The 18,837-nt window shown below is 39.8% G+C and overlaps 1 protein-coding gene across 4 annotated transcripts in view; it reads right to left on the bottom strand.

Moving 5' to 3' along the window:
• The window catches only part of OCA2 (OCA2 melanosomal transmembrane protein), a 226,474-nt gene that overhangs the window by 81,438 nt on the left and 126,199 nt on the right, over positions 1–18,837 (bottom strand). For all 4 annotated transcript variants that reach the window (XM_054813838.1, XM_054813836.1, XM_054813837.1 and 1 more), the window contains 3 exons: positions 9,119–9,246; positions 4,422–4,481; positions 3,767–3,871 (listed from right to left, as the gene is read on the bottom strand). In XM_054813838.1, the coding sequence (XP_054669813.1) occupies positions 3,767–3,871; positions 4,422–4,481; positions 9,119–9,246 (293 nt within the window). The remainder of the gene's footprint in view (positions 1–3,766; positions 3,872–4,421; positions 4,482–9,118; positions 9,247–18,837) is intronic.

Raw genomic sequence — 18,837 nt, 5'->3', positions numbered from 1 at the left:
AATTTGACCAACAACTGAAAAGGCATTTTCAGAGTAAGATGCTTCAAATACTAAACTAATCTGACTATTGTAATTCCAGAATTTTTTAGTAAGGGAGAATTCTTCTCCATGATGCTGGTGCTGAAGGCTGCTGAAAAGCATCAATGTGTTCAAAATGTTTAAACATATGAGTATTTTGCACCTTAACACATTTCCTTCTTAAAATAACTGAAAATATTTAGGTTTTATTCTAAGACTGCAGATAATGTGTTGTGTTTATGTTTCAGGAGAATCAAGAATCCTAACTTGTCTATGTAGATACTTAGCAATTCTTGAAAAAGCTTGGATTTTCTTCTAGGAAAGCATTTTCCTTACCTGTTTTCATTACTTCAATTCATAAAACAGTTTGTTTCCCAGAATTCTTTGTAATGCTGGCTCACATATATTAATATTCTAATTACCTTTTTAAAATACTGATTTACAGCTTCCACTTTTCACATCCTGTTAAGGTAAGAATCAGCCAGCTATAAATTTTAATGCTGTCAGATCTGAAACTTAAAATGGACCAGTCAACTTTATCCAAACACAGATAAAGTTATATTTTTAGTCTCAAGCTCCATTAATTAGGCATTCACATTTTTTAAATTTTCATTTTTTCTATACACAAAGCAAGTCATTATGAATCTGACTATCCCACTAGTACAAATAAAGAAGCTGAAATGAAAATTTGGACAACTATCCTTTAACTTGTTGGGGTTTTTTGTTCGGGTTTTTTTTTTTATGGAAACACTATCACAGTTACAGATCTATCTGGAGGTTTTTTCGTTTTCTTCCCTCCAGCTATGCACCTCATAAGTCAAGCCTCAAGCCTTCATATGTGCTATAGTAAAATTCCATAGTTCTTCCATTTCTCAGGCAGGTCCTGGGTCAAAATACTCTATATTATGGGCTACTTCTAAATTAGCAAGTAACATGGTGTAATAGGAGATTGAAAGAGGTGGAGCCGAGTCCCTTCTTATCTACGGTGCCTTTAGTCCAGGGGCATTAGTCACCTCACATGGCAGATCCTTACTTCTGTCCACTCATGCCGTTTCTGAGTTACTCTACTGAGCACGTATCGCCCACGCCATCTCCCTGCTCCGAGGCTGGACAACACGTGCTGCACGGTGTTGTAGGGGATGAATGGAAGACTTTATCCAGCAACACAGAGGCAGTGTTGGGGACATCCCATGAACGAACTGATGCCTCACGGCTACATCATAACAGGTCTCCCATACTCCTATATCACCAGGGCATATGAAACCAAACTCATATACAGAAGCATGTCAGTATGATCCTCTGCTTCTGAGTACACACTTGGGGTTGAACTCCAAGCTGTTGCTCCGACTGGTCAACTTTGTGAATATGTGAGTGAATTATGTGACTGAATAAGTGAGTTTGCTATTAATAATTACAGCTTGATTCAGTAAATAGCAAGTCAGTAAATAAATTAGATCTAAGAAATACCTGTTGCACTGTGTGTTTATTACACACACACACACACACACTCAGTCCCCAGTTTGTGAAAAGCTATTCTACAAAAGAGCTGCGTTCAATATATGTAATACTCCTCATCAGGAGTTCGTAACTTTGACATATGTGGTGATAAATACCCTTCCAAAACCAAATATTGCTTCTTTTGACAGTAGGAACCCAGTGCCAAAGAAACAAAAAGAATTTTAAATGAAGGTTTATACAATCTTAAGTAAGAACTTGGGACTCAGTTACTTAGGAATTTTCTGTCAGGATTTTCTAATGTAGAATGACAAAGACCAAAGTCCAAGCCTATTCACTGAGCTAGATGATGCTAGGTCTTGACTTTAGTCTGTTGTATAATACATTAATGTCTTAACACCTCAGCTAATGACTGCTCTTGCACAGGTGAGAATATGCCTGCATTTCTCTTTCTTCCTCCATTCTCTCTCTGCCTATTTTTACACAAAACAAACAAACAAAAAAATATAGCAGTCTCTTACGTTCAGCCCAGAACAGAATGAAAAAGATATATATTTGAAATGTCTAAAATCTCAACAGGAATCCTTTCTTGTTGTGCTGGTTTTGGCTGGGATAGAGTTAATTTTCTTCACACCAGCTTGTCTGGGGCTACGGTTTGGATTTGTGCTGAAAACAGTGTTGCTAACAGAGGGATGTTTTCGTTGCTGCTGAGCAGTGCTCACACAGAGCCAAGGCCTTTGCTGCTTCTCACACCACCCCACCAGTGAGTGGGCTGGGGGTGCACAAGGAGTTGGGAGGGGACACAGCCGGGACAGCTGACCCCAACTGAGCAAAGGGGTATTTCATACCATATGACATCATGCTCAGCATATAAAGCTGGGGGAAGAAGAAGGAAGGGGGTGGGGAACATTCTGAGTGATGGCGTTTGTCTTCCCAAGTCACCATTATGCGTGATGGAGCCCTGCTTTCCTGGGGATGGCTGAACACCTGCCTGCCCATGGGAAGTGGTGAATGAATTCCTTGTCTTGCTTTGCTTGCGTGTGGCTTTTGCTTTACCCATTAAACTGTCTTTATCTCAACCCACGAGTTTTCTCACTTTTGCCCTTCCCGAGATCCCATCCTGCTGTGGGGGTAGTGAGCGAGTGGCTGCGTGGTGCTCAGCTGCCACCTGGGTTAAACCATGACACCTGTCCATCTGCATTTCACTCCCTCAAAGACAGAAAAGAAGTGATCTTCAAGCATCCCAAAAGATTCCTGTGTTTCAGGAATCTCTCCCATTCCCCCAAACATACTCTTTTAAAAGAGGTTCCTTTCAAAACCTGTAAAAGATCCTTTGGTCAATGTGCATACAGGTGTTTTTTGGTATTACTCCAAACAATTTTTCATAGACTAGCTGGATAAGAGGCAAAACCTTTGAAGCTAAGATTTCTGTATTATTACTTAATAGTCCTCAAGTGTTTGCTGGGAGGTGACTCATCCTGAACCAATCTTTCCCTTCGTGCCTATTGCTTGCAGTCTGTTGTTGTTAAGTCAATATAATTCCACAGGAAACACCACACCAATCAACTCAAAATACCAGATTAATGTGTAATTATAGAGCATTTGCAAATTATCCAACCTGTCATATGCCCTATAAGAAGTGTCTTAAACCTTGACACAGGTTAAGGGTGGACGTGATCATCCAATAACAATGGCAGAAAATATTATACTTAGCTGAGAACATGCTCTAACAATGAATCATTCCTATGGTATAATGAAGGGATTATTGCACTTTAAACAGAGAATTTGATTGAATAAACCTGTCCGATCATGCCCTAATTTGTTACAATTTGATACTTTTGTGACATTGAAACTCAGCTGCTGGTAAGTGTGAACATTATTTGCTGGTTTTTAAACTAATTACCTAAGTAAGGTAGCAATAAAAGGTTCAGGCGTTAAAAAAGCATTAGTGTAACTACATAGTGCATAGAGGGAAACTATTGATAGCAGCGGATGGATAGTGACAGTTTCCATCAAAAAGGCAATTTCACTTTTCAGCTACCGATGTGGATATAAGAGAGAAAGTGCAACACCACAGCTAAAACCGTGCCTGTAGTCCCACAGCCAACTGCAGCTGCTGGCCGCAATGTCCAGCCAGACGCCTAAACGGTTTGAATAAGCTTGTAATAATATTCAGTCTCAGGGGATAAACTACAACACAGCAGAAGTCAAAAAAAAAGGAAATCATAATCAGCAAGCTCAGCTCCCTTGCCAGCACCAGGAGGAGGATGTGCAAGCGCTGCACGGACCCTACCATTGTAGCCGTGAAGGGGATGTTGTCGATCACGGAGGAGGCCAAAGCAGACACCCAGAGCACTAAAATGATGGCCACTGCCAAACGCTGCTCCTCGGGAACCACCTGGGATTGAGAGAGATTAAATTACAACTTTGATGAGATCAGTGTTGCTCTGTCCTCCCCATGGCATAATTGCACGTTCTTCACAGTTTTAATTTATCGACACTTATTACTCCTTCAGGCTCTGAGATAGGAAAAGCGTCTTAAAGAAAATAGCCTGACATTCAGTAACACAATTATTGTTCTTTTTCCAAGAAAATTTGAACAAATAGAAATACAAAGACTGATATTTCTAATACTCATACTTGCATTTCACACAAGAAATAAACTATGCAACCCTAAACTTTCCCCTTTTACTCTTTTTTATTATTATCATTTTTTAGACTACAGAAAAGGCTACCCTTTTGCATTTATGGGTATGTTTATTCTGTCTGTGGACAGATACATACATATTAAATATCACCCATGCCAAAGAATAACATGCTTTCTTGATATTGCTAATGCAGGAATGCAATCATTAATATTAAATTAAAAATGAAAGTATTATTCATTATTTTATTGGAGTAAAATTATTTTCTTTATGTATTAAAAATGGTAAATATTTTAAACTTACCTTTATTAACAAAGCTGTTTGCTCTCCTATGTAGTCTATTAAGTGCAGATGAGCCAAAGCCTAAAAAATAAAACATTGGTATCAACTGATGCAGTTACTTTTTTTTTCCAGTGGATGTAAAAAAATACAACAATCCCTTCCCGTTCATAAGATGTTGATATTCATCTCATGTAGCTTCTATAGCAGCTTTCGGTGGAAAGAAAAGACATGGCAGAAATTGGTAGCTGTATGTGCATGTTGGTTGTGCTGGAATGACTGGTGGGATTGCTTAAGAGCGTGGGGGACTGGCATCAGAGAGCAGCTGAAATTTCAAGAGGGCATTCTTCAGTGAATAGATGTTTTCCTGAATACCTGAACACAACTGATTTTAAACCAACTTCCCCAAAACCACAGTATAGACAGAAGTATATCATGCGTTTAAAAGGTCAGATGAAATCGGGAATCTCGTGCTCAGCCTGAGATGAAGAAAAGAGAAAGCAAAATATATTTTTCTGTTAAACAGCATCCTCGGACCCATATAAAACCAACACTACCCATCTGCTAAACCAGGCCAGAGATCTTGGGTGAAGGGAAATTGGCACAGAGGCAGCAGCACCTGAAAGACAGTAAAACCAGCTCCCTGATCCCCATGTCAGGCACCCACACTGAGGAGGCGAGCCCCGTAAGCGTGGGGCCAGGAGACAGCCTGGGCCAGAGTGCTCTGTCCCCGTTGTGAGAGCCATTCCCATCACACAGCATACCCAGATAGCACCCCATACGACCATGGTTACTGCCATGGATGACAAGAGATAGCAAGACTCCAGCCTAGTGGTGATGGCTCTGCTCTCTCCCTGGGCAGACAGGAGAATATAAGCTGAGTATTCACACCATGGGAGAATGATCTATTCCCTCAAACTACAAGATAAAAGGGGAATTTTAACTTATGAGAGCTACCCTTTAATTCACTTTGGGTTTGAGGGGTTTATTTTTCTTACAAGTGTCCAGAATGAAGTGCTATTTTCAGGTTGAGTGAGGGACATCTATTTTATGACTTTTCAGTTTCTCAGGGGAGAAAAATCACATCATTTTTGGATCAGCCTGGACCAAGATGGTTGGCTTTTTTTCATATTTTTTTTCTGCCACGTCAAAGACTGTCAGCTGCGATGCCTCACTTACTGACTCCATTCCCACACAGAGACGCAGAAGTCAGTATTCACACGACACGACTCCACATAACCCGCACACCTGGCTCTCAGACAGAGCCCTTCAGAGACGTCAGTGGGGAAAAAAAAAAACATTCAACTTGCACACTGTCAAATTCCATGACAGAGATGGACAAAGATCCTAACAGGCACTGAGTGCTGTGGTATAAGACACGGTAATGTCAGAGTGACAAAGGGACTGTCATTCAGACTGACAATTCCTGTATCTGCAGCTTGTTCAGGCAGCAGCTGAACACTAGTGGTTTGGGTATCACCACCTATTAAATTTGGCCCAGAAATTATATTTCCTTCTAACAATGCATTGCACAAGAAAAGGTATATCTACATTTAAAGATGCAGCACGCAGAAAGCAAGTGATCAGACTTTCAAATACATAAACATACCCCTTGCATTAATAAAAATGGACATTTTTTCATGACTCTGAATTCCCAGGAGAAAGTTTCCTAAGAAATGAATTCTTGTTGGTAATTTTAAGTTACAATTTTCATTCTAAGCTATCTGCATTGCTTTATCAACTCAAAGGCTATGAAAGTGACTTTTAAAATGAGTGTAAAAGCAATATTTTTAATGAACAATAATATTTTTTTCCTGCAATTGCTTTGCATTCACACTTTAAAATAAACTTTTTAACCCATAGCTGTCAGCAACCAGAGCTCAGAGTTACATTCAGTTAGCATTGCTGCCTTATTACTTAATTATCCAGTTAGCACAACATACTACTTTTCAGTAACGCTCAAAATTTGTTCTGGAATCCAGACATGGCACTACAAAAGAGAAATTCAGGCAAAAGGGAAGGGAGTGAAGGACACCCACGTCACTGCTGCAAGGTAGTCAGTCTGCAGGTAGCCCATCACGTTAGAGATGATGCCAGTACTAATCACATAACCAACTTTAGGATGTCTCTACAATATCCAGGCCAATCACCTGCAAGCACCTAAATGAAAGTCAGCAATTAGGACCCTGCCAATGGCCTCCCCTGGGTGTAAACTGCGCAGAGGGTCTCCTGGATCTTCCTGTGTCTTCTAAGAGGAATAAGTATTACTGCACTAATTGGTGCCTTCAAGCATACTAGCTCCTGTCTGACAGCTGAAAACAGTTTTACTGCAGAAAAAAATCATGTAGCATTTTAGATCAAAGTTTAATTTATGCACAAAAATTTGCATGAAAAATCCTCTTATGGACAGCATGTTGTGATGACTGTTGTAAATAAACTCTGCCTGAAGGGATTAAGGTAAAATGTCAATTTTGACTATAAAATTGAACAAAATACTGTATCCCTGAGAGGCACAGGAACTTATGTCACAAAGAGACAGAAGAAGCAGAAAGATTTTATAGCCTATAACAGACAGTTGTGAACAAGGACTAAAAAGACAGTTGTAAAGATGAATTACGCGAAGGACGCAATAGAAAACAAGAGAGCTCCAAAGGATTTCTGACTTTTTCATTGCAAAAGATCTGCCAGACTGGACCAATGAGCACACAAAGGCAGAACCCCCAAGAGTTCCCCCATAGCTCTGGAACTTAATTCACATTTTCCAAAATGACTTGCAGCCTACATCCCACACAGGTTTTCAAATGTGCCTTGTAAGAGGAAAGAGAACATTTATAGCAGTAGGAAATAGCTTCAGACTGGGGACCATCCAAGATGAAGGATTGCCACGGGTGAAGAATATGAGCTGACAACTGCTGAGTGCCTAGTTCGTGGAAAGATTTCTTATACTTCAGTGCATATCTTTGTTTTGACTTGTTTCTTCTTGACATTGTTAGCCTAAAGGAAAGAAAAAATGCCTTGGCAAGGACTGTCATCTCCTGCTAATCCAAAGGGTAACAGATTCAGATCAAACTTAGCAGTGATGATACATGATACTTAGAACGTTTTTCTTCTTCATTTATGGGGAAGAAATTAGTGTGTCTCGCTTTTTTTCTTGATTATGAGTAGAAGTTCTTTCATGACCTTAAACTGCTGTTATTCTACAGAGCCAGGAAAAAATATTCTTTCGTTAGCAAACTATTCACTGGTGACCTGAGAAACCATAAAAATGAAGTTCAGTGAATTACAACAGTCATATCCAAAGTCTGGCAGTAAATTGCAAATAAGTTCCTGCGTGTTTTACTATGTTATTGTGCAGTCACACGGCACTCAAATCAAACCGTTCAATCCAAGTTAAAACAATAAATACATCAGGGAATGCAACTAATAAACTGTTACAGCAGCAGCAGACAAAATAAATATGGCTTCAGTATGGATGCCCTATAAGAGCTAAAAAACACAAGGATATATAGAGTCTGATAACACAGAGAACTAAAAATTGCCTGTACTAATGGATGTACAATAAATCGACATTTCCTGATGAATTTTAGACCTACTAGCTCTCAAACAAGCTTCCTAATGATAATCAGAGTTTCTATTCATACTCTGAGAGGTTACTAGATTTTGACTTCCAGTTGGCATTAATTAGAGTTGGTTGAATTATTTGCTGTTTGTATTTCATTCAAATTTTGTCCTATTTACTGTTGATGATTTTTTTTAATAGATCCCAATTTACAAATTCTTGGACTTTTTGTAATTACTGGGGGGAGGCTGAGGGGAGGAGGCTGTGCAAGCAAATTTGTTATTACAGGCTTTTCCCAGGCTGCTCACTCAGACAATTCGCTAGCCATGGCAGTGCCAGTGGTCACTCGGGTTTTATCAGTCATGTTTCCACGACATAATTACATCATTTAAACCCAGCAAATAACAATTGAAAAACACCAAGCATTCTAGGGAATGCACAGAAGCCTAACTGACAAGTAAATGTGGGTATTCATACAAAGAATTATCCAAACATTTGGGGTAAAACCAAATCCTCTCAGGCTATACAAAAGCATCAAACAGTAAATAAAATGGGGTACAAACATGGCTGGACTGTTTCTGATAGCCAAGTAGGCAAACACAAAGAAACTACACAGCAAGATATCCAGGCATTTCAAGTACTGAATATCTTTCTAAATTACAATTGCAAACTGAAACTCAGTGATTTTATCCTTTCAAACCATACTCCCATGAAATCTTTTAGGCCATTTGGTAGACAGCATGTAGCAGACAGCATTAGGAGCATTTTTCAATTCTGATTTATTCTTGTTCTTTTATTTTTCTTATCACTTCTCTGAATAATTGCAAACCAAACATATAAATACATATCAACTATCTGCAAACATAGACCGCCGACAGACCTGGAAAATAGAATTCCACTTATGGGCAATGATTGTGTCAGATATGTGCAGAAAATGCAGCAGAAGGAGAGAGAGTGAGACCAAGCTTACAATGAAAAACTAAATCTCAAAGAGTTCCAGCCAACTTCCACCACTTTGCAATTTCTCTCTGTGCTACTATGACTACACTCAATCTTCAGTATTCCAGAGGGACCGAATCTGCAGGAGGCCTCTGCCCAAGAACGTAATTCACGTTTTAAGTCAGTCGTAACTCTTGAGGCTTTAGAAATCACAGAATCTTACCTCCATGAGAACAAACAATGCTGCAAAGAAAAGGAGGGTTGCCCACTCGACTCTGTTCAATATCATCTCAAAATCATGGATGTCTGCTAGCACTAGCAGCCAAATGGCTCCCAACATGGCAATCCAGCCTGCACGAGAGAAAGAGAGAACACCACTTTACATGTCACAGACTTGCGATGTGCCACCAACGGAAAAGTTACAGTATGGCGTTTTTCGGGGCCCTTATGACTCACTGGCTCTGTGCTCCAGAAGGTAAACAGAGGAAGGGAAAAGCTCTTGCAAACAGAGGAGGCACTGACTTTAAATAGCAAAACAGGCTTTTTCCAGACAGGATCCCTCTATATATCTTAGAGTGTTTTAAGACACGTATTTCGGTAACTGATTGAGAGAAAATGCAAATCGAACACACAATCAGCCGGAGAACATAATCAGCAAATCTCCCATCGAAGCAAGGCTCACTGCCTCTCTGCACCGGTAAAATGTTTTGTGGAGCTGTTTGATTCCTCTGGCACATTTATCTTAAACAACAGAATGAAATTTCAGACATGAAACAAAAGGGTTTGGAGAGGTTTTTTTTCCTCAGAATGATGCTCCTCTTTCTGTCTTTCTTCTCTATTTTTTTCCTAAATAGTAGATGATTTTATTTTTTTTAATACAAAAAACTAACATATCTCATTTAAGGTTTTTTTAATTACATTGAAATAAAGCCTCTCAGCTCTTCAATGTATTTCATACATTCACAGTCAGAAAGTGATGGATTCAAAAATTGCAGAAGTGAGGAAGAAAGAAGAATAACAATCTTTGCTGGCAAACAACTTCAGGTCACAAACTTATAATCAAATAACAAATGTAACTTGAGGAGATTAGGCCCCTGCTACAAAGCAGATAGAGGAATAAAGTGAACCCTTTCCAAAAGCCTTCAAGAACCACAGTTGTAAGAAAATTCAAAGATAGAAGACTGATTCATAAAAGTTTAAGCCATTCAATTTACAGCTCGTGAGCCTTTTTCTGTTAGGTTAAAAGAAGAAAGAGTTCTAAAAACATCCAACAGTTTAAAATCAAGTTATATTCCATTTAAATCCTATTTAAATATAAAAGAAATAAAGAGACCAAAGGTTGTCCCTGTTCATGAAGCTGTAAACATTAGGTATTTAAAAAAAAAAAACACCAAAAAACCAAAAACAAACAACAAATATAAACCTATACAGTGTCACATAAGTATCTCCTGGTCTAAGAATGCATTTTGCTCTCTCAAGCACATTTTAGGAGATTTCAGTGGCATACTACACTCTTTAAAAGAGAATTTCAGATTAACCGTGATCAGTAAGGAATATCTGCTGAAAAGACTGCAGCTCAGCGTGGGCAGCCAGACCTGCTAGAAAGGCGAAACCAGGAGCTCGGGCAAATCCAGCAGCTCAGGAGTTACTCTGGCTGGTCTGTTTGGTACGGAGAGCTAAACCAGCTGGCTTCACACTAGCTCCGGCTTTCATGCTTCGAGGTGGGTTTGTTTTACGCTGCAGTATCTGCACAGCAGAGAAATCAAACTCCTTGCATTTTTTTGGCTTTGAAAACAAGCCTCTCTCGGTGACACCAAGCCTTCAGCCGATGACTTGGTGTTTCTTTTCTCTCCAGCATCTCTGTGTGCCATCTCCCCAATTCAGCTCTGCTCTTGATGCCCCTAACCTGGCTTCTGCCCTCTCCGATGGGCTGAAACCACGTTTTCAGCGCTACAAATGGCTTCTCCCTTCCCCAGCCCCCTCCCCATGATCCTTCTTCTTGAAAAGCTTTGACAAGGCTGATCATTCTGGTCTTGCTGTTTCCTTGATAAGCGACTCTCACAAGATTTTTTTGCACCAAGCCTGGTGCAAACCTAATCTACAGGGAGATGCAGGGAAATCCTTGTAAGGAAATAGGTATGAAGGACTAAGAAATTTAATGGTTTGTCAGCAGAAATACCACCATATAGGTGGAAACAAAGCCAAAGCTAAGCAGAGAGGTGAAAAGTGAAAGAATTTTGTATCCCAAATTTTGTAGCTTCAGCTCCTACATTGTTTCCAGCACAGATTTTGAGTAAAATCTGAGTGCCTCACTGGATCCAGAAAACATGTCTCACAGCCAGCTCTGCCCACCTCCAAAGATAGAAATGCTGCCATGCTGCAAGCTGAGCAACTATGTTCCCTGCATTGGTCACAGTGATCTAATCAGAGCCTGTGGTCAAAAATAGCTCATGCATGAGCATCATACTGCAAGGGAGGAAGAGAGCAAAAAGAACCACAAAAGAGAGCAGAGGAGCAGAGTGGGAATAGCTGGTCCCTCTCACAAGTCCCTTATTAAGCTCCAGCAGTGAGGTAAAGCTGTCCTCCCTCCTTTCGAGGCAGCCAGGCTCTGAAAGCACACTGTCCTTTGGCCATCCTTTGCCCTACGGGGTACAAAATGTGGCACAGCCAGGGTGAACTCCACCCCATATCACCCAAGCAGGGAGAGAGATGCCAAGTGCTAGAAAAGGTTCAGTTCAGCTGTATAAGGAGGAAAGCTGGATGGGATGCACTGGGGTAAAGCATGCATACCCTTTGTACTGTACGGAGCCTCTCTCTTCACAAAGGCTCTTTTTTTTTGAAAATGAAAGAAGTGCTGGGTCATCACTGTCTCAGCCTTCCAAATTTTGCAAGGGGCTGGAGCAGCTTCCCTTCTTTATTGCGAGCCACATCCCTCAGCAAACATTTGTGTAGAAGACCCGCCTTTGTAGCTTCAGGTACACACAACCTTGCTTCTCTTCTTTCCAAACAGCTGTCAAATTTTCTTGGGAAGAATGACATTTTTGCCACCCATTGGAAAAAGATTCCAGAACTGATTGAAGAGTGGTAATGCTCTGTACTGCTCAGGATGAATGCTGGATTTTGGCATAAGCCAAAAACATATGCAGACTTTCTGTGCACCGGACTCTGGGTATGTGTGTAGCTTGAATGTTGAAATGGCAAATGTCACATAGAGGATCTTCAAGGAAAATGTTCTGAAAATCCTTGATAATCTCCTTCATACCAAAGGCAAATCAGACTTTGTAAAAACACTTACAAACCCAGGGACAGGAGTGCTCCAGGAGTTTCCAAAGTATTAAAAGAAAGCGAGGAGAGAACTGTCAGTTCCTGCCTACCACTAGGACACGCACTGGCTAATTTTCTTCTGACTGTCAAGTCTTGTCTGTTCTCTGAATTCCAGAGAACAGTGGGCCCAACTCTGCCTTAAATAAATAAACATGATGGCAATTCTTGTTAGAGGAATACTGCAAGGGGCAGTAGATGTGTGCAGATCAGTGGCTTAGTAGCAGAATTTTACTGCTATTTTGTACAAATGTAAGTGACATTACATTTTATCACATACATTTTGTACGCAAGTACAACAAAGTGAAGAATTAAAGAACAGCAATTTCTCAATAGTTCTGGAACAATCTGTGATAATACCTTGGCATTATTTCTACCCTCCTGCCTCCAGTGAAAATAAATCAATTTGAACATGCTATACAGAGATAACAATTATTCACTAAAGCTAATGAAATATAATTGAATGGCACAAGAGGTGGATAGAGCCAGGCATTTTCTAGTGTTATCAGCACGTATTAGCTCCACGTACATGGCTCTGGATGAGAGAACAGTGCCCTGCCTTACAATATTGTTCACTGCGAATATAGACGGACAAGGGACGTGTCCCTCTGCAGTGCTCTAGCAACTACAGCCCAAACACGTTCGCTGCCATTTCTGGCCACACAGAGCTTACTTCAGTCTACACACAGTCTCTTCAGAGCGTATTTGCTTTCCTCGCTATGCTTGCAAGGAGATACAGTTACCCATCTCTGAGAGGGAGTGAAGAGAAGGGGAGAGGAAGGAGGAGGTCTCTCAGGGAACTTTCACAGAGTCACAGAATCACAGAATGGTGGGGGATGGAAGGGACCTCTGGAGACCATCTAGTCCAACCCCCCTGCTAGAGCAGGATCACCTAGAGCAGGTTGCACAGGATCACATCCAGGTGGGTTTTGAATATCTCCAGAGAAGGAGACTCCACAGCCTCTCTGGGCAGCCTGTTCCAGTGCTCGGTCACCCTCACAGTGAAGAAGTTTTTCCTCACATTGAGATGGAACTTCCTGTGTTCCAGTTTGTGCCCGTTGCCCCTTGTCCTTGGGGCAATGGGAACTTGGGGAACTTTATGCATGATCTCTGTTCACAACGCCTTTTAGTACTACGGTTTGACTTCAAGCACCCCACAGCTGGACGAGAGTCTAGTCTTCTGAAGCCTGAAGGGCACAGTAGTTACTGAATGCCCATAACTGCGTGATCGAATGCTCTCTGCTGAACTGCTTGTCAAAGTTAACTGCAAAGTTAACGAACGTGTGGCAGCCTGGCTTTCTAAGTGGACAGGTTTTCTAAGGCTTTTCCAAGGCCTTTCTAAGTATGTTCATGACAGTGAACACACTATATCAGTGGTTTATATATTTGGGTAGCTTTGCATTTGCCCTGGATTCAATTTGAAGCTTTTCCTTTCTTTTTGAAGAATTGAAAGGACTAGGATACATTAAAGACTGGTTTCTCTGTTCATTTATTTTCTAGCTTACTGGGCCACAAAAGATAGCCAGGAGGAAGAGAAATAGAAATAATTTCAAAAAATAACTTCTCATTACTATAGTGAAAGCAAAGCCCATTTATATTTCCACAGACCACTTCCTTTACTGCCTTTTAGTGCCTCTGTTTCACAACAATTGATGTTCTGGAAATATAACATGAAGAGAAACTGAATCTGAATTCCATTTCTGCACTGATATGGTACCTCTTGAAGACAGTGACAGTTTCTATTTATATTAGGAAAAATAAAATGAAATTTTATTATAAAATGCACCTTGCAAATTTATAATGCAGTCTTCACAGAAAAGATTCGCATGTCTTCTGCCTGGGACCAGGAAAAAAGGTACAGTAGAAATAGCATGAGTGCTTTGCTTTTCTCATACATTTTACCCAGTAGGGAAAACCACTTTTGGAACAATAAATAGTTCATGATGAGAATACAATTGCAATCCTACTAAAAAATACCCCTTATTTTTAAATAATTGAGCAGAACTTGAAAATAGAAAACGATCTAATAGAATCACATAGAATTCTAGAATATTTGGGAGGAAGGTAGGTGAAAGAGAAAGAAATGGAAGACAAAAAATACTGTATAATCTGTAGGCCTTTTCAAATGATCATTAAGAATTTGTATTCCTTAGTAAAAGTAATTTTGTCTGACCTACTATCAGATGAAAAACATAATAAGCTTCCTCCTAACAATGTGAAGATGTAGACACTGTATGTTCACTTTACGTGCGCAGAATTTGGAATAATGTCTTCATGAATACTGAGGGTACACTTAAAATTCACTTTTGTTGAAACTGAAATGGCACTTGAGACATATGCACTGAAAACCAAAGCCAGGATAACTTTACGTGATCTCAATGCTGGCCTGAGCAAAACAGCATGCTGCTCAAGAAATACAAGTGCAGGGTACTACATTTAGGTTGGAAGAGTTAAAACTGCTCAAATCCAGGGTGGGAAGCAACTGAATGCCTAACAGTCCTGCAGAAAAGACTCAACAAATACAGTGGATCACAACTGAACCTAATGGCCCACTAAAAGACAGAACCAGAGTGATAAACAATAAATTCTGTTGAAGCAACCTCTGCTCTCTTCATCCCTGGTAAACCCTGAGAAGATGTACCTGAAGACAGACACGTACTCATTACGAAATCCAAGGTAGAGAAGTAAGTACAATCAACAGTCTGAAAAGTTGACTTTTGAGGAAAAAATTGAAGAACCCAGGATATTTAGCCCAAAGATAAGCAGATTTAATGGGTCCTGGCAAGTCTTTGGGTTTATACCAGGCTGCTCCAGAGGGCAGGGAGCAACCTGCTTGCGGCAGCAGTAGTGGGTAGGACAAGAGGGAGTGAGCAGGAGGTGTAATAGGAGCGAGGAAGATTCAGGCTACACAGTATTCAGGGTCACATATTTATACTAGTTGAGAAGTAAGTAGAGTTTTCTAAAAAGTCATCTAGACCAGGTTCTGCCAGATGAAACTATAATACTCCCATCTGCAAACAATGGGATGGACACACCGATTTTTTTAGAAATTTGTCACTGAGTAAAGTACGATAGTCTTTTTCTGTGATCTTAACAATTCTCTATTTGTCAAAATGGCCACAGCAACTTTTCGTGAACACAATATCGTAACAGGCTTACCAGCTAAAACATATTTGGTGCTTACCTTTGAATAATTTTTTACACAGCATGCTAATGAATATATGAGGAAGTAAGATCCATCACTGTGTTCCAATAGCTTAGTCAGAAGAAGTCTGATTAACTCCACAACCCCTCGAAATAAAGATGTATGCCAGTGTTTCATACACTGTGGTATATACACTCAACCATATTCTTATATGTGCATATAGAAATATTTGGGAGAAAAAGTTAAATCAAAGACATATTTCTAGTAGTGCTTGCTCTACTTATGCAATAAGTTTCACCAGTGGTTCTGAATGTGAATTAAAATGTCCTGTATTTAGGTTTCTGTAATTTTTTGCTTTATTTTATCGGGCACCCCTGAAAATACACATTCTGAAATCATGCTGAATGTTTATAAGTAATAGTTGCTGTCAACTGATAAGCACTGGTTTATGTTTCATATTAGGTTTTTTATAAAATTGCCGTCTTGCTGGTCTTTTGAGCAGTCTCTTTTCATGGGCTTAACTTCATAGAAATAATTTTCAGTTGTTCTGTGCTATTTATAGCACCACAGTTTAAGGCTACTCCCTGGGGACAGAACTATGATGGTGACAGTGCAGGAGGAGCTTGCACCACAAGAAGTGCTTGGTACAATACAAGAGTATTGAAAGGACATGAAAAAAAGTTGGTGGAAACTATAATCCTATGCAAGGCAAAAGAAACAGAAACCTGTGATGACAGAAGGTAGTTTCAAAGTTAAAAACCAGAAGCGTAGCATAAAACAAGGAGGCAGAGGACCAGCTTTCTGTAAGCACAGATCAGCACACGTGCATTAGGAAAGGATGGGGTGGACTTTGTTGCATAGCTGTAATACCATGAGGTTAGAACGCAGAAATCACATTCACCATTGTATTGCAATGTCAACACCTAACTTTGTTAATTCTCCAAACACAATTTCATAGGTGAGATGATAGAATGGCATTCAAGTTAGAACACTGTAAGAAAGAAACCCTGGTTAGAGATTGCTGTAGCTAGGCACTGCATCTACAGGGAATATATTGACAGATAAATAGCTGTGTACATTGCACCAATCCATAAGCCTAAAAAATTTACAGAGTTATCTCAGTAAAGGTCACTGCAAACAAACACACTCTATTGCCATAGCCTTCTTGACTCTTGTGAACCAAAAATAATTTAAGAAGATGCAAATATCAAGACAGAGGAAAGGTCAACTTTTCTAGAAGTAAGCAATAAAGCGCAAAAGCTGCACTAGCAGATACAGCTGTTACTGGTTCTTGTTTTTTTCTCGTCAAGTGTATGGGCAGCTGCAGGGACAGAGGATATTTTCCATGCTTAATTACATGTTTGTAAAGATGACTGCACAATTTCAAGGGCAGATTTTTTTTTTACAGCTATCCTAAAAGAAATTAAGACTGCAAGGATCATGGAAAGCAGATTTCTCTTATTTTCAGGAATAAAGTGTTATGCTGAGAAAGAGAAATAACTAAGATCTGGACCAGACTTTCTGAGTTTGAGCCTATGCTGACTGCATCAATGTAGCTCCATTCCAACATTCTCATTATTGCAAAATAATTGTCAAATTTATTTTTAACTCATAGTCATATACACTCTAACAGGAATTTTTTCAACATCACTATGAATCAAAGATGTACTAAGTCTCTTAAATAAAGTTATGTCCATTCTCATTTTGAAACAACAATTCATATCTTCACGGTGCAATCAAATCTCCACACTCCATACCCAGAGGCCAGCAGGTCAGTCCCATGCAGTGCTCTTCTTGACCTCAGTGTAAAAGTACTAGATAACTTAAACAACTGCTACTGCACGCCAGAACAGAAAAAAAATAGTAGACGAAAGAAGAGCAGGGAGGCAAAGAGCACTAGATGAGGACAAACATACCAAATTCCACTGACAATTGTAGCTGATATCACCTGGGGAAAAGGGCTGCAGATCAGCCCCTGCAAGCACAACTGCAAGGACATGGAAGGGTCTCCAGAAAGGGTTGAGGACTTTCAAAGAGAAGTGCCTAAAAGCATGGCTCTAATCTTACTGTATCTTACTACATTAGGCTGGACACTCTGGTCAGATGCTACAATTTGTTGCTCTGTTTACCATTATCAGGTCAGGAACTAAAGAAACCACTTTTGTCATGGAAAGCAGTGTCACAGCTTCACGTAGGTGGAGCATTAATGGAAAACAGTGAGAAAGGAAAGAAGTTGCCACAGACAAGAGTGTACGGGATGAGTAACTGCAGCTAAAAAGGGATGCATAGGATGATACCAAGGGCCCCAGGTCTATCAGCAACTCAACAGTGGTTAGTTATAGGTGATAGAGCAAACTTAGGAGGTGGTCAAAACCCCTTTTAGGGGTAATAAAAAGCACAAGAAACAAGTATGTAACATACATGCAACACACCACACATGATAAAATTGTGTATAATGCAGAGCTGAAGACTAAATTTGAAAAAGCAACGTGTAAAGCTTTAGAAAATGCATAAAAATTGGCTCAAGTGGACCTAAGTACAGGGAGGAAGAAATCATCGACATCGACACTATTCACCTCCTGGTAAAGGGGAGGGAGACACCCCTAACGCTCATCCCAGCAAAGACCTGAGGATATCAACACTTTGTTGTGACTTCTCCCAGCCTAAACCTGTCAACCTTAGCACCCTGCAGAGTGTCAAAGATGGACCCTAACATCAGAATATAAGTGGGAGATACTGGGAGTATTTTGGTTTTGGGTGGGGGTTTTATGGGGTTTTTAAAAACAGTTTTAACTGTATATTGTTAATGAGTTTTGTATTAATTAGATAATTGGGCCTGTAAGTGCTAGTGTTATCGTAAGAGGACTAACGGTGACTGTTTGTTGTGTTTTGATTACACTGATACAACTTTTAATTAGATTAACAATAAATTCTTAGTTCTAGGTATAAGGAATTTTCCCCTTTTTGCCCATAATATCACAAGCATAATATCACTACTGATACTTTGAAAGCAGGAGCTTACTGCCATATACAGAGAAGGCATCCCTAATCCAAATGTTTTGGGGACCAAAACCATCTACTTTACTGAAATGTGTGAAGGAGTTTCCAGGCAACCACAGATTATTCAAGCTGATATTTTTAGCTGTACAGAAAAGGTCCATAAATGTTGCTTCCCAGGCCTTGCATCTGGTTCCTTAATTTATCAAACCATGCTGGAAATTTTTACAAAGTAAAAAACAAAACAAAACAAAACAAAACAAAAAACACCAACAACAAAAACCACCACCAAGGGGAAAAAAGACAAGGAAGAGAAAATATTTGTTGTGATAGCTTTAAATACAGTTGATAATTCAGTAGTAGTCAATACCTACAAGATCTCATCAGCTAAAACTGATTAATATCACAGATCCTAGATAATCTGGAGATAAATGTTAGATATAGTGACAAATGAAAGACTAAATGTGCACTTTTTACAC

Source organism: Grus americana, chromosome 1 (assembly GCF_028858705.1).
Source record: "Grus americana isolate bGruAme1 chromosome 1, bGruAme1.mat, whole genome shotgun sequence".
Classification (NCBI taxonomy): Eukaryota; Metazoa; Chordata; class Aves; order Gruiformes; family Gruidae; genus Grus; species Grus americana.
This window is presented reverse-complemented; position numbering and strand designations above follow the sequence as displayed.